The 25873-nt window shown below is 40.7% G+C and overlaps 1 protein-coding gene across 8 annotated transcripts in view; it reads left to right on the top strand.

The window, feature by feature from the left end:
- TPK1 (thiamin pyrophosphokinase 1) overlaps window positions 1-23544 on the top strand; it is a 528320-nt gene extending 504776 nt beyond the window's left edge. For 7 of the 8 annotated variants that reach the window (XM_056520550.1, XM_056520546.1, XM_056520553.1 and 4 more), the window contains one exon: window positions 22907-23544. In XM_056520550.1, coding sequence (XP_056376525.1) covers window positions 22907-23037 — 131 coding nt within the window. In that variant the 3' untranslated portion in view covers window positions 23038-23544. Of the gene's footprint in view, window positions 1-7324; window positions 7426-22906 lie in introns of all 8 variants that reach the window. The other variant, XM_056520549.1, reaches the window with a different exon arrangement.
- The last annotated feature ends 2329 nt before the right edge of the window (window positions 23545-25873 follow it).

Raw genomic sequence — 25873 nt, 5'->3', positions numbered from 1 at the left:
TAGAGACAAGCTTTCGGGATTCCTCCCTTTTATCAAGTCCAAAGCAAGTCTCCCTTTCTCAAGCTTTGGACTTGATAAAGGGAGGAATCCCGAAAGCTTGTCTCTACAAAATGCTGTTAGTCCAATAAAAAAGGTATTACAAGATACTGCAACATTTTATGATTTGCATCTGCATCACTAGACTAATACGTCTACTCAAATTTACTACTTTATGGGTAAATTCACGCATACAATATCTGATGCACAATTATGCCAGGGGATTATGTTGTTACCCACTGACTTGAAAGGGTCTGCAAAAAAGATGAATCTGCAGTAGATTATGGACGTATGAATGTATGCCTAAAGTAGATTATAAACCCTACTTATGTTTTATCCACACAATTCAGCCTCAGTCATCTCCTGTGCACTCGTAGCTCTGCTTTTCCTAAATAACAAATGTAGCAGAGTTGGAATTGGAGCAGGGCTTGGTGATTGTGGGGGGTGTGTAATTGAGTTTAGTTTGAGTGACACTTTAATTCTACATGGGGAAAAAATTACCATTACAATTCTTTCACTTATGCTTCTCATATAGCCAGCTTTAGAGAAATATTTTACTTCTTTGTGCTGTCAGTAATACACCTCAAACTACAGTTGACGTTTTAAAGACAGTGGTGGGATGTAAGTAATTCATTTCAAGACAATTACATATAAAACAATATGAGGATCTTGCTGAGCTATGCCTAGAAATAGAAGAATTTTTCTACAAATATTTGACTCAACCAACAGAATTTATTCAAAGCTGGCACATATAAGTTGTATTGTGTGTGCAAATGTACAGAGAAACAAAATAAAAAAGCCATACTTACCTTACCCAGTCGCCCCCCCCCCCCCCCCCCGCTGTTCCCATTACAGCTCCTGTTCAGCTCCTTCACAGGATCTGCCCTCTCAGCCAATCGTAGGCCACAGTGGTGTACTGTCTTGGCCAGTGATTGAGTGGGCAGGTGTTGCTACAGCCTCAACAGTATATACATTTTTTTTTGGCGACACTACAATACTTCTTTAATTTACTTGCATGCAGAGATTTGAACCTTCTTGAAGGGTCATACAGGCTTCAGGTAAAAGTGCATAGTTCAGGCTTGTGCTCTCTCCCCTGCAGTAGATAAATCCTGCCCCTACTACAAGGTGAACATCTATAGATCCTCCAACATCCCTGACTGTCTGCTGCACACACCAATAGAGCAGGCAGTGCAGACAGGTTAAGTGGTGATAATGGGAGATTTTTACTATCCAGATATTGATTGGGCTAAACCTGCAAAGGGAAGAAAATGTCTTAATTTATTGCAGAACATTTTTATGGGCCAGTTTGTGGAGGACCCAACCAGAAGTGATGCTCTGTTGGATCTAATAATTTCTAACAATGCAGAATTGGCTGGGAATGTAACGCTCTGTGAATACCTTGGTAAGGGTATGTTCACACATACAGGATCTGATTTTGCTACCCACTGAAGTTAATAGGAAGCAAAATCAGCTGCACGAAAAATGCAGCAGATCCTGTACGTGTAAATGTACCTTAATAGCGATCACAATATAGTTACTTTCGGCCTTAAGTGTAGAAAACAAAAACATGTTGGGAGGGCAAAAAAAATGTCATTTTAAAAAGGCAACACTTCAGAACGTAGACTGGGAGGAGCTGTTGCCAAATGCTGATACAGATTAAAAATGACAAAAAAGCATTTACAAAAAATACAGATCAGAGGGGTCAGCTGTAACCTAACCATTTCGGAGAGTTTAATAAAATCAGTAAAAAGAAAAGCAGCAAAAATCACAGTTAAAGACATGTAACCAAAGAAAACAAAACAAAGCCCAAAAATTCTGTAAATGTATAAATGCAAATAAAACAAGGATCCCTGAACAATGGTAGTGGGAAAGTGATCAAGACAAGTTGGAGCTACTGAATGGGTTCTATAGCTCAGTATTTACAAAAGAAGAGGCAGAAACTGATATAGGCCAGGCCGGTGCTGAACTGTATGGTTCAATATAAGTTAAATAAAGATAAAGGAAGAAAGCTGTTGAGGGACTGGTGCAAGGCAAACGTGATGCCAAATAAATAAAAAAGTAATTGTCAGTGAAATCCCCCAAAGTTCAGTACTAGGCACACTTTTGTTTAACGTATTTATTATTGATATAGAGGATTGTATTAACAGCTCTGCAGATGTTTCTGTTACATCACGTAAAATTCTGCCTTTTAAAGGGGTATGACTTAACAGGCATACTGTATATGTCCATGCAGAAGGCAAGATTTAGTGATCGAGAAGTAAAGCACTTGTATGACACCTTCTCCCTGATAGTCCTTTCTTATGTAACAACACAGGCATTTATCAGGTCAGTGACGTAGCTCATTTATAATCTTAATTTATAATAATGATAAATCTGCCCTTATATATTTTGGGTAGCAGAATGCAAATTTTAATACATTTGGCTTAAAAATATAAAATAATAATGAAGGTCCCCTAAGCCCTATGATTGTCATATCACTTAAGCAGCAGATGGAACGTTCTGTGTATCTGACATTCTCTTCTGTAGTAAAAACTGTTAAAAAGAACAGCAAATGTAGTGAAATCTTGAGAAAACATGAAGTCAGGATCTGAACCGGCAGTTCGATAATGTTATATACATATTCTTGACAGCAGTTCAGAACGGTGTCAGAATTTGATCAGCTGTCATCTGATGAGGATTTCTCTCCGGAGCTGTCACACGTACAGCACTGCTCCTTATAACAAACTACTTGCCAGCAAACTCACTTCTGATAAAAGACTTCATTTTTTCCCCCAATTGTAATGGCTTGCATGACCAAAGGGAAAAATACTGCAGCACTCTCTTATCTTATTCCAGCTTATCGCCAATGCAATATTTCTGTGTGCACCGTAAAAATGGCTTTTACTTTTAAGACCTACATAATGGAGCTGTTTGTTATGGAGTTCTGTTTGATTAAAGCTTACCCTGTCTAATTTCAGGATTATGCTGCAGACACTTATCATATTTGTACTAGCCAAATTTTCTGCTTCCACTGCGGAGAGCAGGGAAAAGTGACTTACTAAGGAGCAGCATCGTCGGTTGTATTATCACTATGAAATTATACTGCATTATTCAAAGGAGTTTGAGAAGAAACGTCATGTTAAAGTTTACGACGTCAGATCACAGCAAATAACAGGTTACAATGCTCTGAAACAGTAGAATGGTTTTTGTCCTTTTCAGTCTGGATTTAATTACCGGATTTTTCGCCCTATAGGACGCTCTGGCATATAAGACGCACCCAATTTTAAATGAGGAAAATCTAAAATACAATGTAAAGTATAGGTCACAGTGATCTTCAACCAGTGGACCTCCAGATGTTGCAAAACTACAACTCCCAGCATGCCCAGACAGCCGCTGGTATAGGAAGTTGTACTCACCTGTCCCCACCGCTACGGACCCGTCACCGCTGCCCTGGATGTCGCCCTCCACCGCTGTCACCGCGTCCCCAGGGTGTCCCCATCGCTCCGGAATGTCTCTGCTGCCGGGTATCCTCGCTGTCCGTCGCCACCATTACGACGCTACGCACGCCGCTCCTATTGGATGACGGGGTGGCGTGCGCGATGACGACGAAGGAGAGCGCTTGCCATGCAGGGGATCCCGGCATGGAGCAGACACCGAGGAGGCAGGTAAGGTCCCTCCCGGTGCAGCTGGGTTAGTGTCACTTTCGCTTAGACGCAGCGGTCAGCTTTGATCGCCGCGTCTGAAGGGTTAATACAGGGCATCACCGCGATCGGTGATGTCCTGTATTAGCCGCGTGTCCCGGCCGTTGATGCCCGCAGGGACCGCCATGATAGGTGTGTATTTGCCATATAGGACGCACCAACTCCCCCCCCCCCCCCCCCCCCCCGAAAAATACGGTACATTTGTTGTGTGACTTGTGGCTCAGATTTCAAGTATCCTTAACCCCTTAACGACCAAGGACCTATATTTACGTCCTTGGCCGGCTCCCGTGACCACGCATCATATCGGGTCGGTCCCGGCATGTATCTGATGCCGGGACCCGGGGCTAATAGCGCCGCGTCTAAACCGAAAGTGAAAGCTGCCAGGCTGCTCAGCGGGGCTGATCGGGACCACCGCAGTGAAAATGCGGTGTCCCTATCAGCTGGGACACAAGCGGAGGTCCTCTTACCTGCTACGGCGTGCCCCCTCGGCGATTGATTGCTCCAAGCCTTGAGCAATCGACCGCTGATAACGCTGATCATTGCAAAGCTATGGCTTTGCAGTGAACAGGGTATAAGATCAGTGTGTGCAGTGTTATAGGTCCCTATGGGAGCTATAACACTGCAAAAAAAAAAAAGTGTAAAAAAAAATCGCGGCATCCCGAACAGCTTACAGGACAGCAGGAGGGCCCCTACCTGCCTCTTCGCTGTTTGATTGCTGAATGAATGCTCAGTGCCTGAGATCCAGGCATGAGCAGTCAAGCGGCAGAATCATCGATCACTGGTTTCCTATGAGAAACCAGTGATCAGTGTAGAAGATCAGTGTGTGCAGTGTTATAGGTCCCTATGGGAGCTATAACACTGCAAAAAAAAAAGTGGAAAAAAACAGTGAATAAAGATCATTTAACCCCTCCCTTATTAAAAGTTTGAATCACCCCCCTTTTCCCATAAAAAAAAAACCACAGTGTAAATAAAAATAAACATATATGGTATCACCATATATAAAAATATATCGTTAATTAAACCGCACGGTAAATGGCGTACGCGAAAAAAAAATTCCAAAGTCCAAAATAGTGCATTTTTGGTCACTTTTTATATCATGAAAAAATTTATAAAAAGCGATCAATAAGTCCTATCAATGCAAAAATGGTACCGCTAAAAACTTCAGATCACGGCGCAAAAAAATGAGCCCTCATAGCGCCCCATACGCTTAAAAATAAAAAAAAGTTATAGGGGTCAGAAGATGACTATTTTAAACGTATTAATTTTCCTGCATGTAGTTATGATTTTTTCCAAAAGTACGACAAAATCAAACCTATATAAGTAGGGTATCATTTTAACCATATGGACCTACAGAATAATGATAAGGTGTAATTTTTACCCAAAAATTTACTACGTAGAAACGGAAGCCCCCAAAAGTTACAAAACAGCGGGGGTTTTTTAAATTTTGTCTCGCAACGATTTTTTTTTCCATTTCTCCGTAGATTTTTGGGCAAAATAACTGACGTCATCACAAAGTAGAATTGGTGGCGCAAAAAATAAGCCATCATATGGATTTTTAGGTGCAAAATTGAAAGATTTATGATTTTTTAAAGGCAAGGAGGAAAAAAACGAAAATGCAAAAACGGAAAAACCCTCGGTCCTTAAGGGGTTAAAGATTCACCAGAATGTCCTGAACTGTTGCATGGCAATAGCCAATATGCAGTGGCTGTAGAGAATCTAAAGCCAATGCCTTACAGTCCATATTTTTAACTCTTAGCAATTCCCCCCCTCTCCAAGCTGTAGCTAGGTGGCTGAACAGTCACTGCTGCACAGTTTTTGCCCATAAGAAGGATACATAGGGGGAGATTTATCAAAACCTGTGCAGAGAAAAACTTGCCCAGTTGCCCATAGCAACCAATCAGATTGCTTCTTTAATTTTTCATAGGCCTTCATAAAAATCAAAGCAGCAAGCTGATTGGTTTCTATGGGCAACTGGGCAAGTTTTCTTCTGCACAGGTTTTGATAAATCTCCCCCATTGCTTCTAAGTGGCTTGTCTCTAAGTGAACTGTGTATAAGTGGACTGTCTTAGCAGGCATTTAAAACACACTTTTCAGTAACATTTCACTATTTTTGTAATTAGAATAATGAATAGCAAGAATTGGAGTTTTTCATACACAACTGGAGCCAAGAAGTTCCAGGGTGAATACAGCTTTTGGAGTATATGAGCCTGTTGCCCACCTGGAAGCTCACTTTAGAGTTCTGGAGGAGCAAAATGAAACACTGAGGGCTACTGACAGTCTTGAGAGGGTCATGCTACTGACTTACTGGGCAGTTAGTGGGGTAGCCATGGACTGTCTCTTCATTCTTTACTTTGTGGCATACTTTCTACAATGTGCTGGAAATATTCCTCAGAGATTTTGGTCCACATGGACATGATGGCGTTAGTTGCAGATTTGCCAACTGCACATCCATATTGCTAATTTGCTGTTCTGCCACATCCCAGAGATGCTCTGTTAAATTGAGATCTGGTGACTGTGGAGGCCCTTTGTGTACAGTGAACTCATTGTCATGTTAAAGAAACCAGTCCCTTAAGTCTTCCATTGTTCAATTTTTGTGAGCCGGTGTGAATTGTTGCCTCAGTTTCCTGCTTTCTTGTTCGACATGTTTGCATTCTGAGATGGCATTCTGCATCATTTTGGTTGAAACGAGTAATTATTTGAGTTACTGTTGCCCTTCTGTCATCTCAAACCAGTCTGCCCATCTACCCACCAGTCTGCTCTGACATCTACAAGGCATTTTTTGTCCACACAATTGCTGCTCACTAGATTTTTTTTCCCCCTGACCATTTTCTGTAAACCCTAGAGATGGTTCTCTCTCATCTGGAATATGCTGATCAGCTTTTGGTTCCGATTAATAGGATGCCCTGGTGCTAGAAAAGGTAAAAAGGCGCACGACTAAACTGTGAAGGATGATGTAGCATCATTGTCCTAAAGAAATATTAAAAGGATTTGTTTCGTATTGAGAAGAGACATTTAGGAGGGTTGTGATCAACTTATTTAAGTATATAAATTGATCAAGAAATATGGTGGTAAGCTCTTCTGGGTTAACCTTACAAAACGACAAGAGGGCAATCCCCTGTCTGGAGAAAAAAAGTTCAGTCTCCAGAGGTGACAATCCTTTTTTTTACCATAAAAACTGTGCATCGTGGAGCAGTTTACCTCAGGAACTGCTCACAGGAAAAACAGATAGGGGTTTAAAACAGGCTTAGATACATTCTGGAACAAAATAACAATAATGCCTATGTAGAAGTATAGACTTCTTGTCTATGGTTGCCCACATTTTCTCCCTTTTATGCACCCATACCCTTTACTTAATCCATCTTCTCCCCTCCATGGTTGAACTTGATGGACATGTATCCTTTTTTTAAAACTCTTCTATGTAACTAAGGATATGTTATTATGTGTCAGATGTGTTGCAAAATTTTTTTGTCATTGTTCTGTGTATCACTAGAGTTTTTTTTTTAAATCTATGTTCATGCTACAGAAAGTACTACATTCAGATATGTGGAAATATATTTAGATGTAAAAAGTTCTGCAACAAATCTTTCTCACTTGAATATATTCTTAAGGTACTCTCAACAAGCAAGTATCTGATGTTCTCTGGGGTGTCTTGGCTTGCTCCAGACAGCAGATGCAAGAAGAAAGAAGGAATGAGCATGTTGCATTTTAGGTGAGCCAATGGTGCATGCATATGTCAGGTGTATGGACACCGGCATGGTGGGAGTTATGTTAGGCTCCAGGCTCCAAAATATAATCTTACACTAATAAAGTATATTTAGCATGTGGTTGCTGCAATGTATTTAAGTAATACAGCCATCAGATGTTAATAATATAGCAATAAAGCTCCCATCAGAACACAGCAAGGCAATGAAAGGCTCTGTTCAGACTGTTCACATACCATACAAATAATATAGGTTAAACTTGTGCAAGATTTCAACAGGGTCTCCACCAACTATGTAACTATGCAGCATTTAGTAGTTGCCTGGTGATGCTGCTACCACTGCACCCTCTGTAGCATTAACTCTATGTATCTAAGTATACAGATATAGAATTCACAGGTGTGTGGCCCAAACTTGAGTAGAGGAGAAAGTTTCCTTGTAACCATGTATATTTAATTATTTATATATATATATATATATATATATATATATGCTCGGGGCTTCACACTCGTGCTCGTGATTATAACGATGCATGCATACATACATGTATGCAAAAACATAAACTTAACAAAGCGGTCAGATATGTGCCCATAACCGCGACAGAGGCCACGCCTTTAGAGGGCATGCCCTACAATGAATGAATTGAAAAAGGGAGAGTTGGGAGGGGTCCGCAAAACGTCACGTACGCCCGGCCAGTAGGTGCATGGGCATTATATACCCCCGCCCCCTACACACAACCCTCAACACCCCACCTAGAAGTGTGGGGGATGGAGGATACTTACGCCCCTCGCACAAATACAGCCTGATAGGCTTATCACTTGTGTTCGGGGCTTCACACGATGCATACATACCTGTTTGCATAAACATAAACATAACAAAACGGTCAGATTTGTGCCCATAACCATGACGGAGGGCATGCCTTTAGAGGGCAAAAAGTAAACCTGGTAGGATAAATAACAGCATTCATAATCATAAACCAATACCACAATAACTAACACAAAACCCATATTTAGACTTTAACTTGAGAGACAGAAAGTAGACTCTGCAAACTAGCGGTCTTATTAATCGAGGCCTAGTACCGAGGAGCTATGATAGTCACGCCTACTCTGAAAGAAATGAGCCGACACTGGAACAGGACCAGTCTGACAGACTAAATGAATATGCATCTTTAACATACTTACTTATGACATCATGGCAAAAGTGAAACCGATAGATACCTGCCGGAGATAACATGAAGTAATAAGTAGGCAGAATTTCTGCTGAAACTAACAGACATAATAACAGGACTGGAACATATGTGCAATTTCAAATATCTAATACATGCCGGCTATAGTAGTGTAAATGTGCTATCTAACGTATAAATGTTATGGACCTAAGAAGCGTATGCATGTAATTCCAGCATCAACATCTGTATGTAACCTATCCATACACAGTGAATGGTCATGAACGAATAACTGATACGAAAGCTAAGAACCTATGTACAGTATAAGTAAATATACAGTAAAATAACATAAAATGCTATCAATACTCAAAGTATGTAGTATAATATTATGAATGTATGCCCAAAATAAACGCTATGCAGTTATGTACCGTATAAAATACTATAAGCCTGCAAACAGTATCAATGTTATAAGAATATGTATCGTATGAAGCTAAGAGCGTATGTACCGATAAAAGCGAGAAAGTATTGTAAAATGATGAGTGAATATACCGTATAAACGATACGAGCGAAAGTACCATGTAAACTATGGACATGTGCAAAATAAATACTATAAGCACATGTGCTGTATAAATGTTTGAGCGTTTGTATAGTAAAATGATATGATTTTACACAGCATAGATGCCGATCACTGTGTATAGTAAATACTAAGAGCGTATACCCAGCACACAGGCCACAAGTGCAAGTACAGCATAAACATCACGAGCACATGAACACAAATGCCATGGGCGTATGCACAGCACAAACGCCATGAGCGCATGAGCACAACGCACAAGCGCATCCACAGCAAAACCGGAAAGAGTGTATGTGCAGCATAAATTTTATGAATGCATGAACGAGACGGTATGAACAGTGTGAATACCATGATCGTATTAACAGTATGACTGCTATAAGTATAGAACAGTATGACTGCCATGAAGGTATGAACAGTATACATGCCAAGAGCGTATAAACAGTATGAATGGCATGAGCATATGAACAGTATAAATGGCATGAGCGTAAGAACCATATGAAAGTTATGAGTGTGTGAACAGTATAAATGCCATGAGCGTATGACAGTAGGAATGCTATGAGCGAAAGAACCGTATGAATGCAGTGAGAGTATGAACAGTATAAATGCCATGAGAGTATGAAACAGTATAAATGCCATGAGCGTATGAAACAGCATAAATGCCATAAATGTATGACAGTATAAATGCCATGAGCATGTGAACAGTATAAATGCCATGTACATATGACAGTATGAATGCCGTGAGTGTGTGATCAGTACAAACCATAAATGTATGAACAGTATGAATACTATGAGCGTATGAAACCGCATGTTGCCATGAACGTATAAATAGTGTAAATACTAAGTGCATGAACAATATAAACGCCATGAGCGTATGAACAATCACAAGTAACTGTATGAACCGTATGAGTAAAACACGCTAATCGTATGTCCACGAAAAAAATGATAAGCATTTGCACAGAATAAAACATGCTAACCGTAAGCACCGAATACAGCCAACCGAATGCCCAACATAAACATCCTAACTGTATGAATGCTAGGAGCATATGCACATAATGAACATATACCTACTGTGAAGGCTACGCACGTATGCACCGAGTAAGAGCTACGAAGCAAAGCATAAAATAACATACTAGGACCTTGCATAATTAATACAATGAACTAATGCCTGTACCGTTTAAGTGCTGAGTGTATGTACAATATGAATGTACCTCGTGCTTTTGATAAAGCCATCTATTGGCGAAACGTTAGGCAGGAGGAAGATATTTTAGCTCAGTACTGTGATATGGAATTCATCCATTAGTATAGGGAAGTCAAACGGATAGCTGGGTATACACCAAAATACACCAATGCTGGATGCAGGGTATAATTAAAGTGCAACATATTGGCTTTTTAGCCAGCTTGCCGTTTGAAATAAAATAAAATATAACTATTTATGCACCTATACATGCTACATAGCATAATTAATATAGATTAAAATCTCCACACACAGTACTGTAAATTTAACACACCACTGCCCTCTAGTGGCCATTGAGCACCATTTCTCTATTATTTGGATAAAATAAAAGCTAAGTCTTAATAATATTTTGGGTGTCCTTAGTCAGGGGTAACCCTGAGGGGATTTATTTCCCCAAGGAACTTTGTTGTATTATAATAGTGCCCAGAGACACCCAAGGGGAACTCTTTTTGGTAGTGTTAAACCCGACTTACGCTTGACTCAGAGAGGGGAAGCGGCTGTCAGGGCTCCAGACAGTGGTGGGAGATTCGAACGCTGAATTTCCGCCAACAGCGTCCGCAAAATGTCACATATGCCCGGCCAATAGGTGCAGGGGCATTATTTACCCCCCGCCCCAACACACAACTCCCAACACCCCACCCCCTAGAAGTGCAGGGGGGGGGGGTGGAGGATACTTGCATCCCTCGCACAAATACAGCCTTATAGGCTTAACACTTATATTGAAGTAATAAATGCCTAGATCAGCACAAGGAGAAACAAACCTTAGTTTATCTTTTGGAAAATAAGCCACGGGGAATTGCACTGATTTTTTGAAGCAAGCTCTCCAGGTTTATCGCCCTGATGTATATTCTTAGTAGAACCATTTTCAGCCAACATAATGTTTAATGTAGCTTTGCCCTGCAGTTTTGTAGCATGCAGCTTACACCTGGATAATATTTGACAAAACATCTTCATGGACTGCTACTGCTGACTCTGCAGACTTGGAGATAATAAATTAGTGCACAAGATGGATTTATCTAAATAGTAAAGACTCATCTCTGCTGAATCCGCATATTTCATACATTAATCCACTTTGCAAAGGCTTTAATGAGGCCCAAGGATCAGGGTAAAAATATGTTTTCTCATATTGTGCATGTTGTTGAGCGCCATGGGCTACGTATTAGGGGGGTGTATTACCTAATTAGTATCTTCCTATTACAAAGTCACTGAACAAACATTTGGTAACTCGACAATCGGACCTACCTAAAACCAAGGTGAAGAATATAACACAATATAATAAAATTTATTGATAAAACATTTAATTTTTTTTTAAATGGAACATTTCCTTTTCCATCTTCAGTTCTCTGTAAAATGAGTGACTTTGGGGGTACTTGGTTTGCTGCAAACTAGAGGATAATTGTCCACGTATTTATTTGGTATGGTTTCCCACTCATATAAACAATTCTATTAATGCAATAAAGGGGACCTTAAAACTTTTATTATAAACTATTATACCATAAATTAACCTGTTAAGGACCATGGACGTACGCGTACGTCCTAGCTCCCTGGTACTTAAGGACGTGCGTGTATGTCATGGCGAATTTCGGTCCCTGCCGCGTGCCGGGCTGGGACCGGACCGGGGTGACTGCTGATATCGATCAGCAGGCACCCCGCGCAAATGCCCATGTTGGTTATCAGACCCCCCCCCCATGTTGGCGATCGGCGCAAATCGCAAGTGAATTCACACTTGCGATTTGCGCCTATTCCGGGTCATACGGGTCTATGGTGACCCGGAATATAAGGGGGATCGCAGTTGTCTAAGACACCCACGATCCCCCTGAAGGGATAGGTGCCACCTCTCCTATCCCTGCTATTGATCGTCAAAAGCGACGACCAATAGTAGATCGGAGGGCGGGGTTAATTTAACTTTCCCCATTCTGCCCACCCACAATAGACCGGGCAGGACAGGGAAATGACAGGGACCGGCGCCAAAGTCCACTTACCCGTCGGCGATGGCAGCGGTACGCGATCGGCGGTGGCAGCAGGCGGCAGAAGAGGACGGCTATGCGGCTCCCTGGATCGTACAGAAGCCGGTGAGTTGCCTAGCAACATCTGGAGGGCTACAGTCTGAGACCATTATACGGTGGTCTCTAACCTGTAGCCCTCCAGATGTTGCAAAACTACAACTCCCAGCATGTCCAGACAGCTGTTTGGGCATGCTGGGAGTTGTAGTTTTGCAACAGCTTGTTTACCACAGTTTGGAGATCACTTTGCAGTGAACTCTATACTGTAACACTCTAGATCTTGCAAAACTCCAACTCCCGGCATGCCCACATAGCAGTTTGCTGTCTGGGCATGCTGGGATTTGTAGTTTTGCAACATCTGGAGGACCGCAGTTTGGAGATCACAGTGCAGTGGTCTATAAACTGTAGCCCTCCAGATGTTGCAAAACTGCAAATCTCAGCATGCCCAAACAGCAAACATCTGTCTCGGCATGCTGGGAGTTGTAGTTGCGTACCTCCAGCTGTTGCATAATTACATCTCCCAGCATACCCTTCGGTGATCAGTACATGCTGGGAGTTGTAGTTTTGCAACATCTGGAGGCACACTGGTTGGAAAATATTGAGTTAGGTAACAGAACCTAACTGAAGGTTTTCCAACCAGTGTGCCTCCAGCTGTTGCAAAAGTACAACTCCCAGCATGCACGGTCTGTCAGTACATGCTAGGAGTTGTAGTTTTGAAACAGCTGGAGATTTGCCACCCCATGTGAACGTACAGGGTACATTCACACGGACAGGTTTACAGTAAATTTCCTGCTTCAAGGTTGGGACTGCGGCAAATTTTTCGCCGCATCGCAAACTCGTAGTGGGAAACTCACTAACACGCCAGTGCGAATGTACCCTAAAAACAATACACTACACTAACACAAAATAAAGGGTAAAACAGTACATATACACCCCCTTACACTTCCCCCGCCCCCCCCCCCCCCAATAAAAATGAAAAACGTATTGTACGGCAGTGTTTCCAAAACGGAGCCTCCAGCTGTTTCAAAACAACAACTCCCATTTTCGGACAGCCACTGACTGTCCAGGCATGCTGGGAGTTTAGCAACAGCTGGAAGCACCCTGTTTGGGAATCACTGGTGTAGAATACCCCTATGTCCACCCCTATCCCTAATTTAGTCCTCAAATGCGCACGGTGCTCTCTCACTTCGAAGCCCTGTCGTATTTCAAGCAAACTGTATAGGGCCACATATGAAGTATTTCCGTACTCGGGAGAAATTGCACTACAAATTTTGGGGGGCTTTTTCTCCTTTTACTCCTTATGAAAAGGAAAAGTTGGGGTCTACACCAGCCTGTTAGTGTAAAAATTTAAATTTTTTTACACTAACATGCTGATGTTGCCCCATACTTTATATTTTCACAAGCGGTAAAAGCAAAAAAAGACCCCCAAAATTTGTAAAGCAATTTCTCCCGAATACGGAAATACCCCATATGTGGGTGTAAAATGCTCTGCGGACGCACAAAAAGGCTCAGGATTGAGAGGGCACTATGTACATTTGAGACCCAAATTGGTGATTTGCACAGGGGTGGCTGATTTTACAGCGGTTCTGACATAAACGCAAAAAAATAAATACCCACATGTGACCCCATTTTGGAAACTACACCCCTCACGGAATGTAACAAGGGGGGTATAGTGAGCCTTAACACCCCACAGGTGTTTGACGAATTTTCATTAAAGTTGGATGGGAAAATGAAAAAAAATAAAAAAAGTTCTCACTAAAATGCTGGTGTTACCCAAAATTTTTCATTTTCACAAGGGAAAATAGGAAAAAAGCCCCCCAAAATTTGTAACCCTATTTGTTCTGAGTAAGAACATACCCCATAGGTGGATGTAAAGTGCTCTGCTGGCGTGCTACAATGCTCAGAAGAGAAGGAGCGCCATTGGGATTTTGAAGAGAAAATTTGTCCGGAATTGAAGGCCACGTGTGTTTACAAAGCCCCCATAGTGCCAGAACAATTGACCGCAATGGACTTGTGACCCCATTTTGGAAACTACACCCCTCTCGTAATGTAATAAGGGGTACAGTGAGCATTTACGCCCCACAGGTGTCTGACAGATTTTTGGAACAGTCGTCCGTGAAAATGAAAAATTAAATTTTTCATTTGCACAGCCCACTATTCCAAAGATCTGTCAAACGCCAGTGGGGTGTAAATACTCACTGAACCCCTTATTAAATTATGTGAGGGGTGTAGTTTCCAAAATGGGGTCACATGTGGGGGGGGGGTCCACTGTTCTGGCACCATGGGGGGCTTTGTAAACACACATGGCCCCTGACTACCATTCCAAACAAATTCACTCTCCGAAAACTCAATGGCGCTCCTTCTCTTCTGAGCATTGTAGTGCGCCAGTAGAGCACTTTACATCCACACATGGGGTATTTCCATACTCAGAAGAAATGGGGTTACAAGTTTTGGGGGTCATTTACTCCTATTACCCATTGTAAAAATGTAAAATTTGGGGGAGAAGCAGCATTTTAGTGAAAAAAAATTCATTTGCACATCTAACTTTAACAAAAAGTCGTCAAACACCTGTGGGGTGTTAAGGCTCACTGGACCCCTTGTTACGTTTCTTGAGGGGTGTAGTTTCCAAAATAGTATGCCATGTGAGAGTTTTTTTGCTGTCCTGCCACCATAGGGGTTTCCTAAATGGGACATGCCCCCCAAAAACCATTTCAGCAAAATTTGCTTTCCAAAAGCCAAATGTGACTCCTTCTCTTTTGAGCATTGTAGTGCTCCAGCAGAGCAATTGACGTCCACATATGTGGTGTTTCCATACTCAGTAGAGATGGGGTTACAAATTTTGGGGGACATTTTCTACTATTACCCCTAGTAAAAATGTAAAATTTGGGGGAAAAGCAGCATTTTAGTGAAAAAAATAATAATTTACATATCCAACTTTAACGAAAAGTCGTCAAACACCTGTAGGGTGTTAAGACTCATTGTACCCCTTAATAAGTTTCTTGAGGGGTGTAGTTTCCAAAATAGTATGCCATGTGTTTTTTTTTTGCTGTCCTGGCACCATATGGGCTTCGAAAATGTGACATGCCCCCCAAAAACCATTTCAGGAAAACTCACTCTCCAAAATCACATTGTCGCTCCTTCCCTTCTGAACCCTCTACTGTGCCCGCCAAACACTTTACATACACATATGAGGTATTTTCTTACTCAAGAGAAATTGGATTACAAATTTTAGGAAGATTTCTCTCCTTTTACCCCTTGTAAAAATTCGAAAACTGGGTTTACAAAACATGAAGATTTAGAATTTTCTCCTTCACTTTGCTGCTATTCCTGTGAAACGCCTAAAGGGTTAACACACTTATTAAATGTCATTTTGAATACTTTGAGGGGTGCAGTTTTTATAATGGGGTCATTTATTGGGTATTTCTAATATGAAGGCACTTCAAATCCACTTCAAAACTGAACTGGTCCCTGAAAAATTCTGATTTTGAAAATTTTGTGAAAAATTGGAAAATTGCTGCTGAACTTTGAAGCCCTCTGCTGTCTTCCAAAAGTAAAAACATGTCAACTTTATGATGCAAACATAGAATAGACATATTGTATATGTGAATCAATATATATTTATTTGGAATGTCTATTTTCCTTACAAGCAGAGAGCTTCAAAGTTAGAAAAATGCAAAATTTTCTATTTTTTCATCAAATTTTTGAATTTTTCACCAAGAAATGATACAAGTATGGATCAAATTTTATCACTAACATAAAGTGGAATATGTCACAAAAAACAATCTCGGAATCAGAATGAAAGGTAAAAGCATCCCAGAGTTATTATTGCTTAAAGTGACAATGGTCAGTTGTGCAAAAAACGCTCTGGTCCTTAAGGCCAAAATGGGCCTGGTCCTTAAGGGGTTAAATACACCGGCCATCAACAGATTTTTTTTTTTTTTACTTGTGAGTCGCACCGTAGATATATTCTTGATGATGGTTTTACTAGATTATTAATCGCTTGAACAGTAATAAATAAATTCCAGGCACAGTCAGTTACTACCGATTATCAGTGCATGTGCCACCAGCAAACCATTACTTTAAACACCCCATCATTTTTTTGCACAAAAATGCAACTGATTGTATTCATTGTTAATCATGTTTCTATATGAGGGCATAATGTTGAAGTATATGTCCATAATTGTAGCAATAAATGGTTAGTAAACATTGTAAACAAACACAGTTCACACTGGTAGTGCGTTATTTGCAATTCACAAAACCTCCATTCATAAAGCACTATTTCTCTCGATTGCATTAGCTATTGCACAACTTCCTTATTCGTTTCTGCTGTAAACACAGATAATTATACAGTGCTCCCTCAAGTTACAATATGAATTGGTTCCAGGACGACCATTGGATGTTGAGACCATAACTGTATGGAAACCTGGTAATTGGTTCTGCTGTGTGTATTATGGCTTGTGAAGACTTTAGGGGAGATTTAACAAAACCTGTCGAGAGGAAAAGTTGCCCATTTGCCCCCCATAGCAACCAATCAGATCGCTTCTTTCATTTTTGACAAGGCCTCTGCAAAATGAAAGAAGTAATCTGATTGGTTGCTATAGGCAACAGAGTAACTTTACCTCTGGACAGGTTTTGATAAATCTCCCCCTTTATCCTGGTACAAGTCCAGCACACGTGAGGCATCATACCCCTGTCCACACCACAATGCTAGAAAACATTGGGAATGACTATTAGATGGCGCCGTCAAGAGCTGACTGATGTTGACCAGTTTTAGAGATGGCCATCCATAGCTCACGTACTCGATCAATAGACCCATGCCCTCTGATATTTTTTCTCCAATTTTATTAAAGCAGGGAACTGCACATATTGAAGCTTTAAACCCATTGGGAGAGCTTCATCAAAACCTGTCCAGAGGAAAAGTTGCTGAGGTGTCCATAACAACCAATCAGATCGCTTCTTTCATTTTTGAAAAGGCCTCTGAAAAATGAAAGAAGCAATCTGATTGGTTGCTATGGACACCTCAGTAACTTTTCCTCTGGACAGGTTTTGATAAATCTCCCCCATTGTGTACAAATCCTGAAAGTATTGGCTCTGCTTGTATGGAACAAAAAACACACTTTTTCTTTAATATTATCTTTGTAGGTTCTTTGAGCTGCAGTTGTTTTGAGCGGTGAAATCTAAAGTATTCAGTTCAAAGTGCTGGATAGTTGTTTCCCTGTACAAGATATGAGATTTCTGAATAAATGCTTTAGGGACAGAGAAGTCTCATAAATAAGTCAGGAATTTATCAAAGCACGTTCCTCTCTATAACTGTTGGATCAGACTGAGCTATCATTGAGGTCATTGCGTGGATGTGCAAGGTGCCATACGGTATAGAGACAGAGATGAGAACACACTTGGTTTTTGTCTCTCTCCTCTTCTTTGTGTACAGTAGCATTTCTTGGGCAACTATTCTCTAATAAAGATCTTTGAGCGCCTCCTAGTGGCTGATATAAAAAAAAAAAATGAAATGGTACAAAAATCTGTTAAAATATTTGATACATGCATGGTTCATATGACAAAACTAACCTGAAATGCATTCTGTAATCTAGTATGTATAGATTCGAGCATAAAAAAATTGACATAAGGGAAGACATAAAAAGAGTGACATGCTCATTGACGAGACATATTTCTCAATTGCCTTATATGCCTATAAGATGCCCTGATGATTTTTCTATTTAAGGAGGTGATCCATTTTTGTACAATGGTGCCTCCTTCATTTTTTGCAATTTACCTTTTTTTTGTGCTCTTCTTCTCCCTCTCTTCAAGTGTTTTACATTTGATTCATATGCTGTGGAAGTTTTTCTAAGCAGAAATTGGCCTTTGGACTTTTAAAATTCTCAGCATGTCAATATCTATGGTGGATTGTTTGTGAATTTGTTGCAGATTTTCCCCATTGACTTGCTGAAAATCCACAATAAACACCAGAACTGCAGATAAGTGCCAGATATCCCGCAAAATCTACAAGTATAGATTTTAAATAAATATATATATTTTAGTTGTTTTATTTTTTTCTTAGGAAATCTGCAGCATCAAGTCCGCCCAGTTTGGTGTTGGTTTTCTTGCAGATTTTTGTTGATTAGCTGAAGAAGTCTTCTGTACCAAATGTGATACTTTAAAGAAGTATTCACATCTCAAACATTTATGGCAGACCCACACCACAGTGGGGCAAAAAAGTATTTAGTCAGCCACCAATTGTGCAAGTTCTCTCACTTAAAAAGACAAGAGAGGCCTGTAATTTTCATCATACGTATACCTCAACTATGAGAGACATGAGAAAAAAATCAATAAAATCACATTGTCTGATTTTTTTAAAGAATAAGCAAATTATGATGGAAAATAAGTATTTGGTCAATAACAAAAGTTAATCTCAATTCTTTGTTATATACCCTTTGTTGGCAATGACAATGAAGTCAAATGTTTTCTGTAAGTCTTCACAAGGTTTTCACACACACTTGCTGGTGTTTTGGCCCATTCTTCCATGCAGATCTCCTCTAGAGCAGTGATGTTTTGGGGCTGTGGCTGGGCAACACAGACTTTCAACTCCCTCCAAAGGTTTTCTATGGGATTGAGATCTGGAGACTGGCTAGGCCACTCTAGGACCATGAAATGCTTCTCACAATGCCACTCCTTCATTGCCCGGTCAGTTTGTTTGGGGTCATTGTCATGCTGAAAGACCCAGCCATGTTTCATCTTCAATGACCTTGCTGATGGAAGGAGGTTTTCAATCAAAATCTCACGATACATGGCCCTATTCATTATTTCCTTTACAGGGATCAGTCGTCCTGGTCCCTTAGCAGAAAAACAGTCCCAAAGCATAAAGTTTCCACCCCCATGCTTCACAGTGGGCATGGTGTTCTTTGGATTCAGCATTCTTTCTCCTCCAAACACGAGCTAAGTTTTTACCAAAAAGTTCTACTTTGGTTTCATCTGACCATATGACATTCTTCCAATACCCTTCTGTATCATTCAAATGTTCTCTAGCAAACATCAGATGGGTCCGGACATGTACTGGCTTAAGAAGGGGGACACATCTAGCATTGTATGATTTGAGTCCCTGGCAGCGTAGTGTGTTACTGATGGTAGCCTTTGTTACTTTGGTCCCAGCTTTCTGCAGGGCATTCACTAGGTCCCCCCGTGTGGTTCGGGGATTTTTACTCACTGTTCTTGTGATCATTTTGACACCACTGGGTGAGATCTTGCGTGGAGCCCCAGATGGAGATTATCAATGGTCTTGTACATCTTCCATTTTCTAATAATTGTTCCCACAGTTGATTTCTTCAGACCAAGCTGCTTGCCTATTGCAGATTCAGTCTTCCCAGCCTGGTGCAAGTCTACAATTTTGTTTCTGGTGTCCTTTGACAGCTCTTTGGTCTTGGCTATAGTAGTTTGGAGTGTGACTGTTTGAGGTTGTGGACAGGTGTCTTTTATACTGATAAGTTCAAACAGGTGCCATTAATACAGGTAACCAGTGGAGGACAGAGGAGACTCTTACAGAAGAAGTTGTTACAGGTCTGTGTGAACCAGAAATCTTGCTTGTTTGTAGGTAACCAAATACTTATTTTCCATCATAATTTGTAAATAAATTATTTAAAGATCAGACAATGTGATTTTATGGATTTAATTTTTCTCATAATGTCTCTCATAGCTGAACTTTTTTGCCCCACTGTATCTGGAGAATAAGGAGCCCCTCGCCCAACCCACCATTGTCCATTCTGCTTACAGTGGCCAGGATGCAGACAACACCCATAGATAACTCACTGCTCTATTCCTATAAACATCTATGGGTGTTACATAAAATGCATAAAACAGACTGGCTGTTTTTTTAGCATTTTATTTTCAAGAGAGGTGGGTCTGGCATCTGTCTTACATTTATGGCTTGGTTTCTTACACAACTTATCTGTGATAATAGAAAAGGTCTGCTGACACAGCCTATGGACATTGTTTTTGGAAGGAATTTTTTTCTAAACCCTTTGGGGGACATTTATCAAGGTATTTAGAGCCTTTTTATTTTTTTTGCTTACTCTGGGCACACAAAAAGTCGTGATTAGACACACGTGTATAGGGCACAATTCCAGCTGACATGCCGGCAACTAAGACTTAGGTGAGTGACTAAGGGGGCTTGCCCCTGAAACGTTGGGCCATGACTGATGGGAGCACAGAGCTTGTTTCCACCTATGCTGCTTTGATGTATTGCTGCTAACCTGATGTCCTGCGAGAAAACGAATAACCTGAAAACACTTGAATAAATCTGAAAGAAACTTTCTACTAAACAGTGAGTCACTAACATTAATGTGTACACTCACCTAAGTCTTAGTTGCCGGCGTGTCACCTGGAATTGTGCCCTATACACGTGTGTCTAATTATGAACTGTTGAACAGAGAGGCTGGAGCTCTGTTGTATGGGTGTTGTTCATACACACAACGAATTGATATAACTTGGTTACTACTGTATATATTGGACACACAAAAAGTCGCACATGCGTCTAAGCACTTTTTTGTGCTACTTTTGTGTGTAAGCAAAAAGTTCCAAACAGCCTTACCTAAGCAAATTTCAGTTTTCACTTTGCAGTAGTCATGAATTTATGATGTGCGAAAGACTCACACAGGCAAAAAAAAAAGTCGCAAATCCCTTCGAAAAGTTGCAAGTCTGCTCCCGGTCTGACCAGGAGTACAAAACTCCCGTACGTCAGAAAATTAGAAAAGTTGCAAAAAAGTCTCACAAAAGTCTCAGCTGTGACTTTTTAGTTTTGCTTACTGTAAAAATTACTTCAGAACTTGCTTACCAAAGCAACAATGATAAATATCCCCCTTTATCCTTCAAGCAACTGCTGCAGTCCTCCTATGCATATTAGGGAAAAGTGGGCTTAAAATGGTGATTATCTGATGTAAAGGGGAGGCCTACTAACGGCCTCAACAGATGATGTCAGAGGAAAGAGAATCGGCTTATAGTGTTGCAACTCAATGACCCTTTTGCTTTTGGAGAAATAAGCTGCTGCCATTGGCTTACCACCCCTACATAAACTTTTGGCCAAGCTGAATATTTATGTGTATGGGGTAAGTCGGAGAGAGCTGTTAGCCAAACAGAAGTTTGTACGACAGCTGTTGAGAACCGCTAAATCAACCATTTACTACTATTTAATGTATATAGGGGGCTCAGCTGAAATAATTAATAGGCTGGGGTGCAAACAGAATGTATACTATACTATATCCAATTAAGACAACACCACAAACGGTAAATACACACCCAAATATTAACTCAAGGATAATAAAGAAATTCTATACTTTTATGATAACCATCACATACAAAACAGACATTTAAAAACAATTAAAAGTGTCCTAGACAAAGTACATCACAAGCAAAAGGAGGGCAGACGCTCTCCCTCCTGGAGCACGGTGGATGTTACAATATACAGATCACAAATCCACAGTACATAGTATCAAAGTTGGCAAATAACACTGCTGTGAGGATGGCAAAACACATATGGCAACCCCGTATCTATAGTAAAAGTGTATAACTATCTAATAAGCAGTAATAAAGTGACCGGTGCCTAGGTGTATACGAACACAGTACACAAAGGTCCCATCCTAACACACAAGCAGACATTAATCTATGTCACAGCCAGTACAATGTGGTACATGAAAGAATCAGCCTGTGCTCAACATGACCCCACGCGTTCTGTTGCTCACGGCAACTTCCTCAGGGGAACTTCCATGTACTGGCTGTGACATACATTCATGTCTGCTGGTGTGTTAGGATGGGACCTTTGTGTACTGTGTTCGTATACACCTAGGCACCGGTCACTTTATTACTGCTTATTAGATATTTATACACTTTTACTATAGATACGGGGTTGCCATATGTGTTTTGCCATCCTGACGGCAGTGTTATTTGCCAACTTTGATACTATGTACTGTGGATTTGTGATCTGTATATTGTAACATCTACAGTGCTCCAGGAGGGAGAGCGTCTGCCCTCCTTTTGCTTGTGGTGTCCCTTGTCTAGGACACTTTTAATTGTTTTTAAATGTCTGTTTTGTATGTGATGGTTATCATAATAAAAGTATAGAACTTCTTTATTAACCTTGAGTTATTTGGGTGTGTATATACCATACAGTGTGTGACATCATATGATGGAAATAAATATAAAATATATTTAAGGGAAATCCAGTCTCTTTTTTATTGTAAAGGTTTCTGTCCGTGGTCACGATACTCCAGCCCCGTGGTCGTCGCATTACACACTTGGAGCCTCCAATGCTGCGGAGAGCTCACAAAGGTGGGTGCGCAATGACAGATTGCGGGGGACCCCCACGATCATACATCTTATCTCCTATCCTTTGGATAGGTGATAAGGTGTTTTAGGGCCGGAGTACCCCTTCAAGTGTTAGATAATTTAATAGTTTTCTGTAGAGAGAATAAAACCTTTTTTCTTCACTAAAAGTTCAGAGAAGCCAAAAGTTACAATCTTATTTCTTACTTTTCAGCTGCTGGAGTGTTGAAGTTTGGGACTTTGGTCAGCACATCAAACACTTATGATGGCACTGGCATTGTCACAGTGGAAACAGACAGTCCTCTGATATGGACCATGGGCTTAAAGACAACAAATGATGATTGAAGACAAGTACTGAACGTCTCAACAGGATCACATCTAAGAATAACACTGTAGGTGAAGAAGGTCAAATACAGCTGTCAAAGTCCTTAAGAAAAAGAAACCGTATAAGGGCCAAACTTTATTAGTTTAAAGCTCTAACAACCTATCCATCTGTCTGTCTATATCTTGTCTCAGAACATCAGACAGGTATGGAATTCACTTGCAGTTATTCTTAATGGCATGGGTTTAATAGGTAATTTATATATTTCGTTAACACAACATAAATAAAATAAAAAACACCACCTGTCAAATTAAAGATGCATCTATACCAAAGTTCCATCATACAATATACTTTTTTTTTTTTTTTTTTTTTTTTTTACTGTATTCAAGATATGTGGGAACATGTGTAATACTGTGCACAACTTTTACTCATCATTGTATGTTTTCTTTTTACTTTTTCAGTAACACAATTTTTCTATAAAGTGCCTAAGCCATGTTTTATAATAGTGATCATTTGGAATGGAATGTATGCAAAATAAATTCTTTAATTTTTCATTATACCTTTCTGTTTTATGTCTTTTATTCTTGTTTTTTATGGCTTTTCCCCAGTTTTTTAAGTGAAAACTATAGTTTCCCATCTGAATTCTCGCCTTTTGATTTCACTTCTGTCTATAGTAGGGTTTGGAAAAATAGAATGTCAGGCAGAATATGCCTAGACCATAGACGTGGTAACAATGCCAAAACGTACTATGAACTGTCTGCATGTTTTGCTTATGTCACATACTATTCTACAGGCCTCTTTCTGTTTCCTGTAGATTATGTACACTTACTACCAACTAGTCGTCTGTGCCTTTCCCTGCAATGGGTTAAAATTTGCATACTGCTTGTGACATAAATGCTGCTGTATGGGCACAGTCTGCAGCCTATCCTGTGCCTTAGACCTGCATGCATGTGTGTTTCTCCAACATCCTATTTACAAAGATCTATCTAACTATAGGAGTCCATGCACAATACAGATTTTTAGCTCTAAAGAAATCCCAAGCAGAATCCAATTGATATCAGATAGAAGATGATTGACGGAAGGCAAGGTAAGTCCTCTGACTGCCATGGTAACGGATCTCCTGCCCCCAATCGTGTCCCAGGAGCCTCTTAAGGGTCAATAGCAGCAATGTCAGCTATTCTCAGTGGCCAGTGGGGGCTGCTGGGGGGGGGGGGGGTGTTAAGTCCTGAGCCCTCTGCATAATTTCTTCACATCATCACATACATGTAGATGACAATGCGTGAAGGGGTTAATTCCCATATTGCCATTACAGTCCTTTTAGGTCTCTAACATTATAATTGAGTTCTCTTGCAGAACATTGGTCACAAAGAGAAGACAATGGATTTTTTTTGCTTTTAATCAACAGAAGAGGGAGGAGAATCTTAGTAGTAGCCACACGGCACAGAAAATAGCCCAATACAAACCTAGTTTGTCTAAACTTAAACCAATCTACAGATTTACCAGATTTGTTAATTAGCCTGAGACAATTAGATACATCTGGCACATTTCATCTTGAAAAGACCTGTGAATAAAGGAGTCAAGTTTATTAAATCTTATGAATAGCGTAGAAATGAAACAATGGCAACTCACCATTACCGGAGATTTCACTATTTGTCAGTTTTCCACATGCATGCATAGATACTGAGACGGGGAGCAGCAACGGAGTTAGCAGGGGAAAGTGGTCTGCACACGAAAGCTGTTTCTTACGTCTTCCCGTATTTCTTCAGGCATCACACATAGGGCTGAAACACATAGGGCTGCCGCCGGAAAGCCTTGTGTGTATGGTGAGCGAGGGATACGCAGCGTATTTCCCGCTGCTGCTGCAGATTTTGCACAGCGTGAAATACGCTGCATATATGCCAGGTGAGAACGCACCATTAAAAGACCAGTGATAACCAGTGGTGTGGTGTAGGGTGGCCATGAGCTCCTCCATTAATCCTCTCATATCCTAGAAATCCACTGGTGTATATGGTGGGATCCTTATCACTGCTATTACCTATCTTTATGTGAACTATTTTTTTGCCAAATGATAAAATAGTAGCAGTTTGTATGTCTATAGTTAATGCTAATACTTTGCCTTTGATAACCTGTGTAGCAGGTGAGTGATAGTGTTTTTAGTGTTGCAGATAAACTGTGTTCTGTCCTGCTGATAAAATGACAGATTCTCTTGGGCTTTAGGATTATCAAAGCACTTTGCAGACCGGTTGGATAATGAAATGAAATACCCATAACTAGACTGGCCTAGTAACATGCTGGACAAGTACATTATCAGGGCTCAAGCCCTGCAGGAATGCTCGGGAACCCATTAGCAGGTGTCCTGCAGGACCAGCCCTTGAGTTCCCACACTTTTTCCCAGGACCCCTGTACATAATGCTGTCAACCTTGCTTACTTTTGGGACAATGTTTACAACTGAGAATGTCAGTATAATTTCCAATATAATTCTCCTTCTGTGAGACCCGTGTTTCTCAGGTCCCCCCCCCCCCCCCCCCCAAACATTGATATTAGTGATCCTAAAAAAATCAGATGGGGTACCTGGCCTGAATGGCAAAAAAAAAATACTACAACTGGAGTGCTCCTCAGTGCTATCTCTGCCCAAATCCACTCTGTGTTTCCCCCTATTCTGTTAAATACTGTTAGCATTTTGCTCCTCTCATTAAGATGAACATTTTAAGGGGTTAATTTTTGCTGCATTTCTGCACTTGCCGCTTTCCACAGTGTACACACCAGTAGTCCTGTTCACCATCTGCCCATCAGGCGACACCAGAGATCCACTGACCCCTCAGCATGCACTCTATTTGTTGTGAGACAGACGGTGCCAT

The sequence above is a fragment of the Hyla sarda genome, chromosome 5 (assembly GCF_029499605.1).
Source record: "Hyla sarda isolate aHylSar1 chromosome 5, aHylSar1.hap1, whole genome shotgun sequence".
Classification (NCBI taxonomy): Eukaryota; Metazoa; Chordata; class Amphibia; order Anura; family Hylidae; genus Hyla; species Hyla sarda.
The sequence above is the reverse complement of the archived record's forward strand: the minus strand, read 5'-3'. Positions and strand labels throughout refer to the sequence as shown.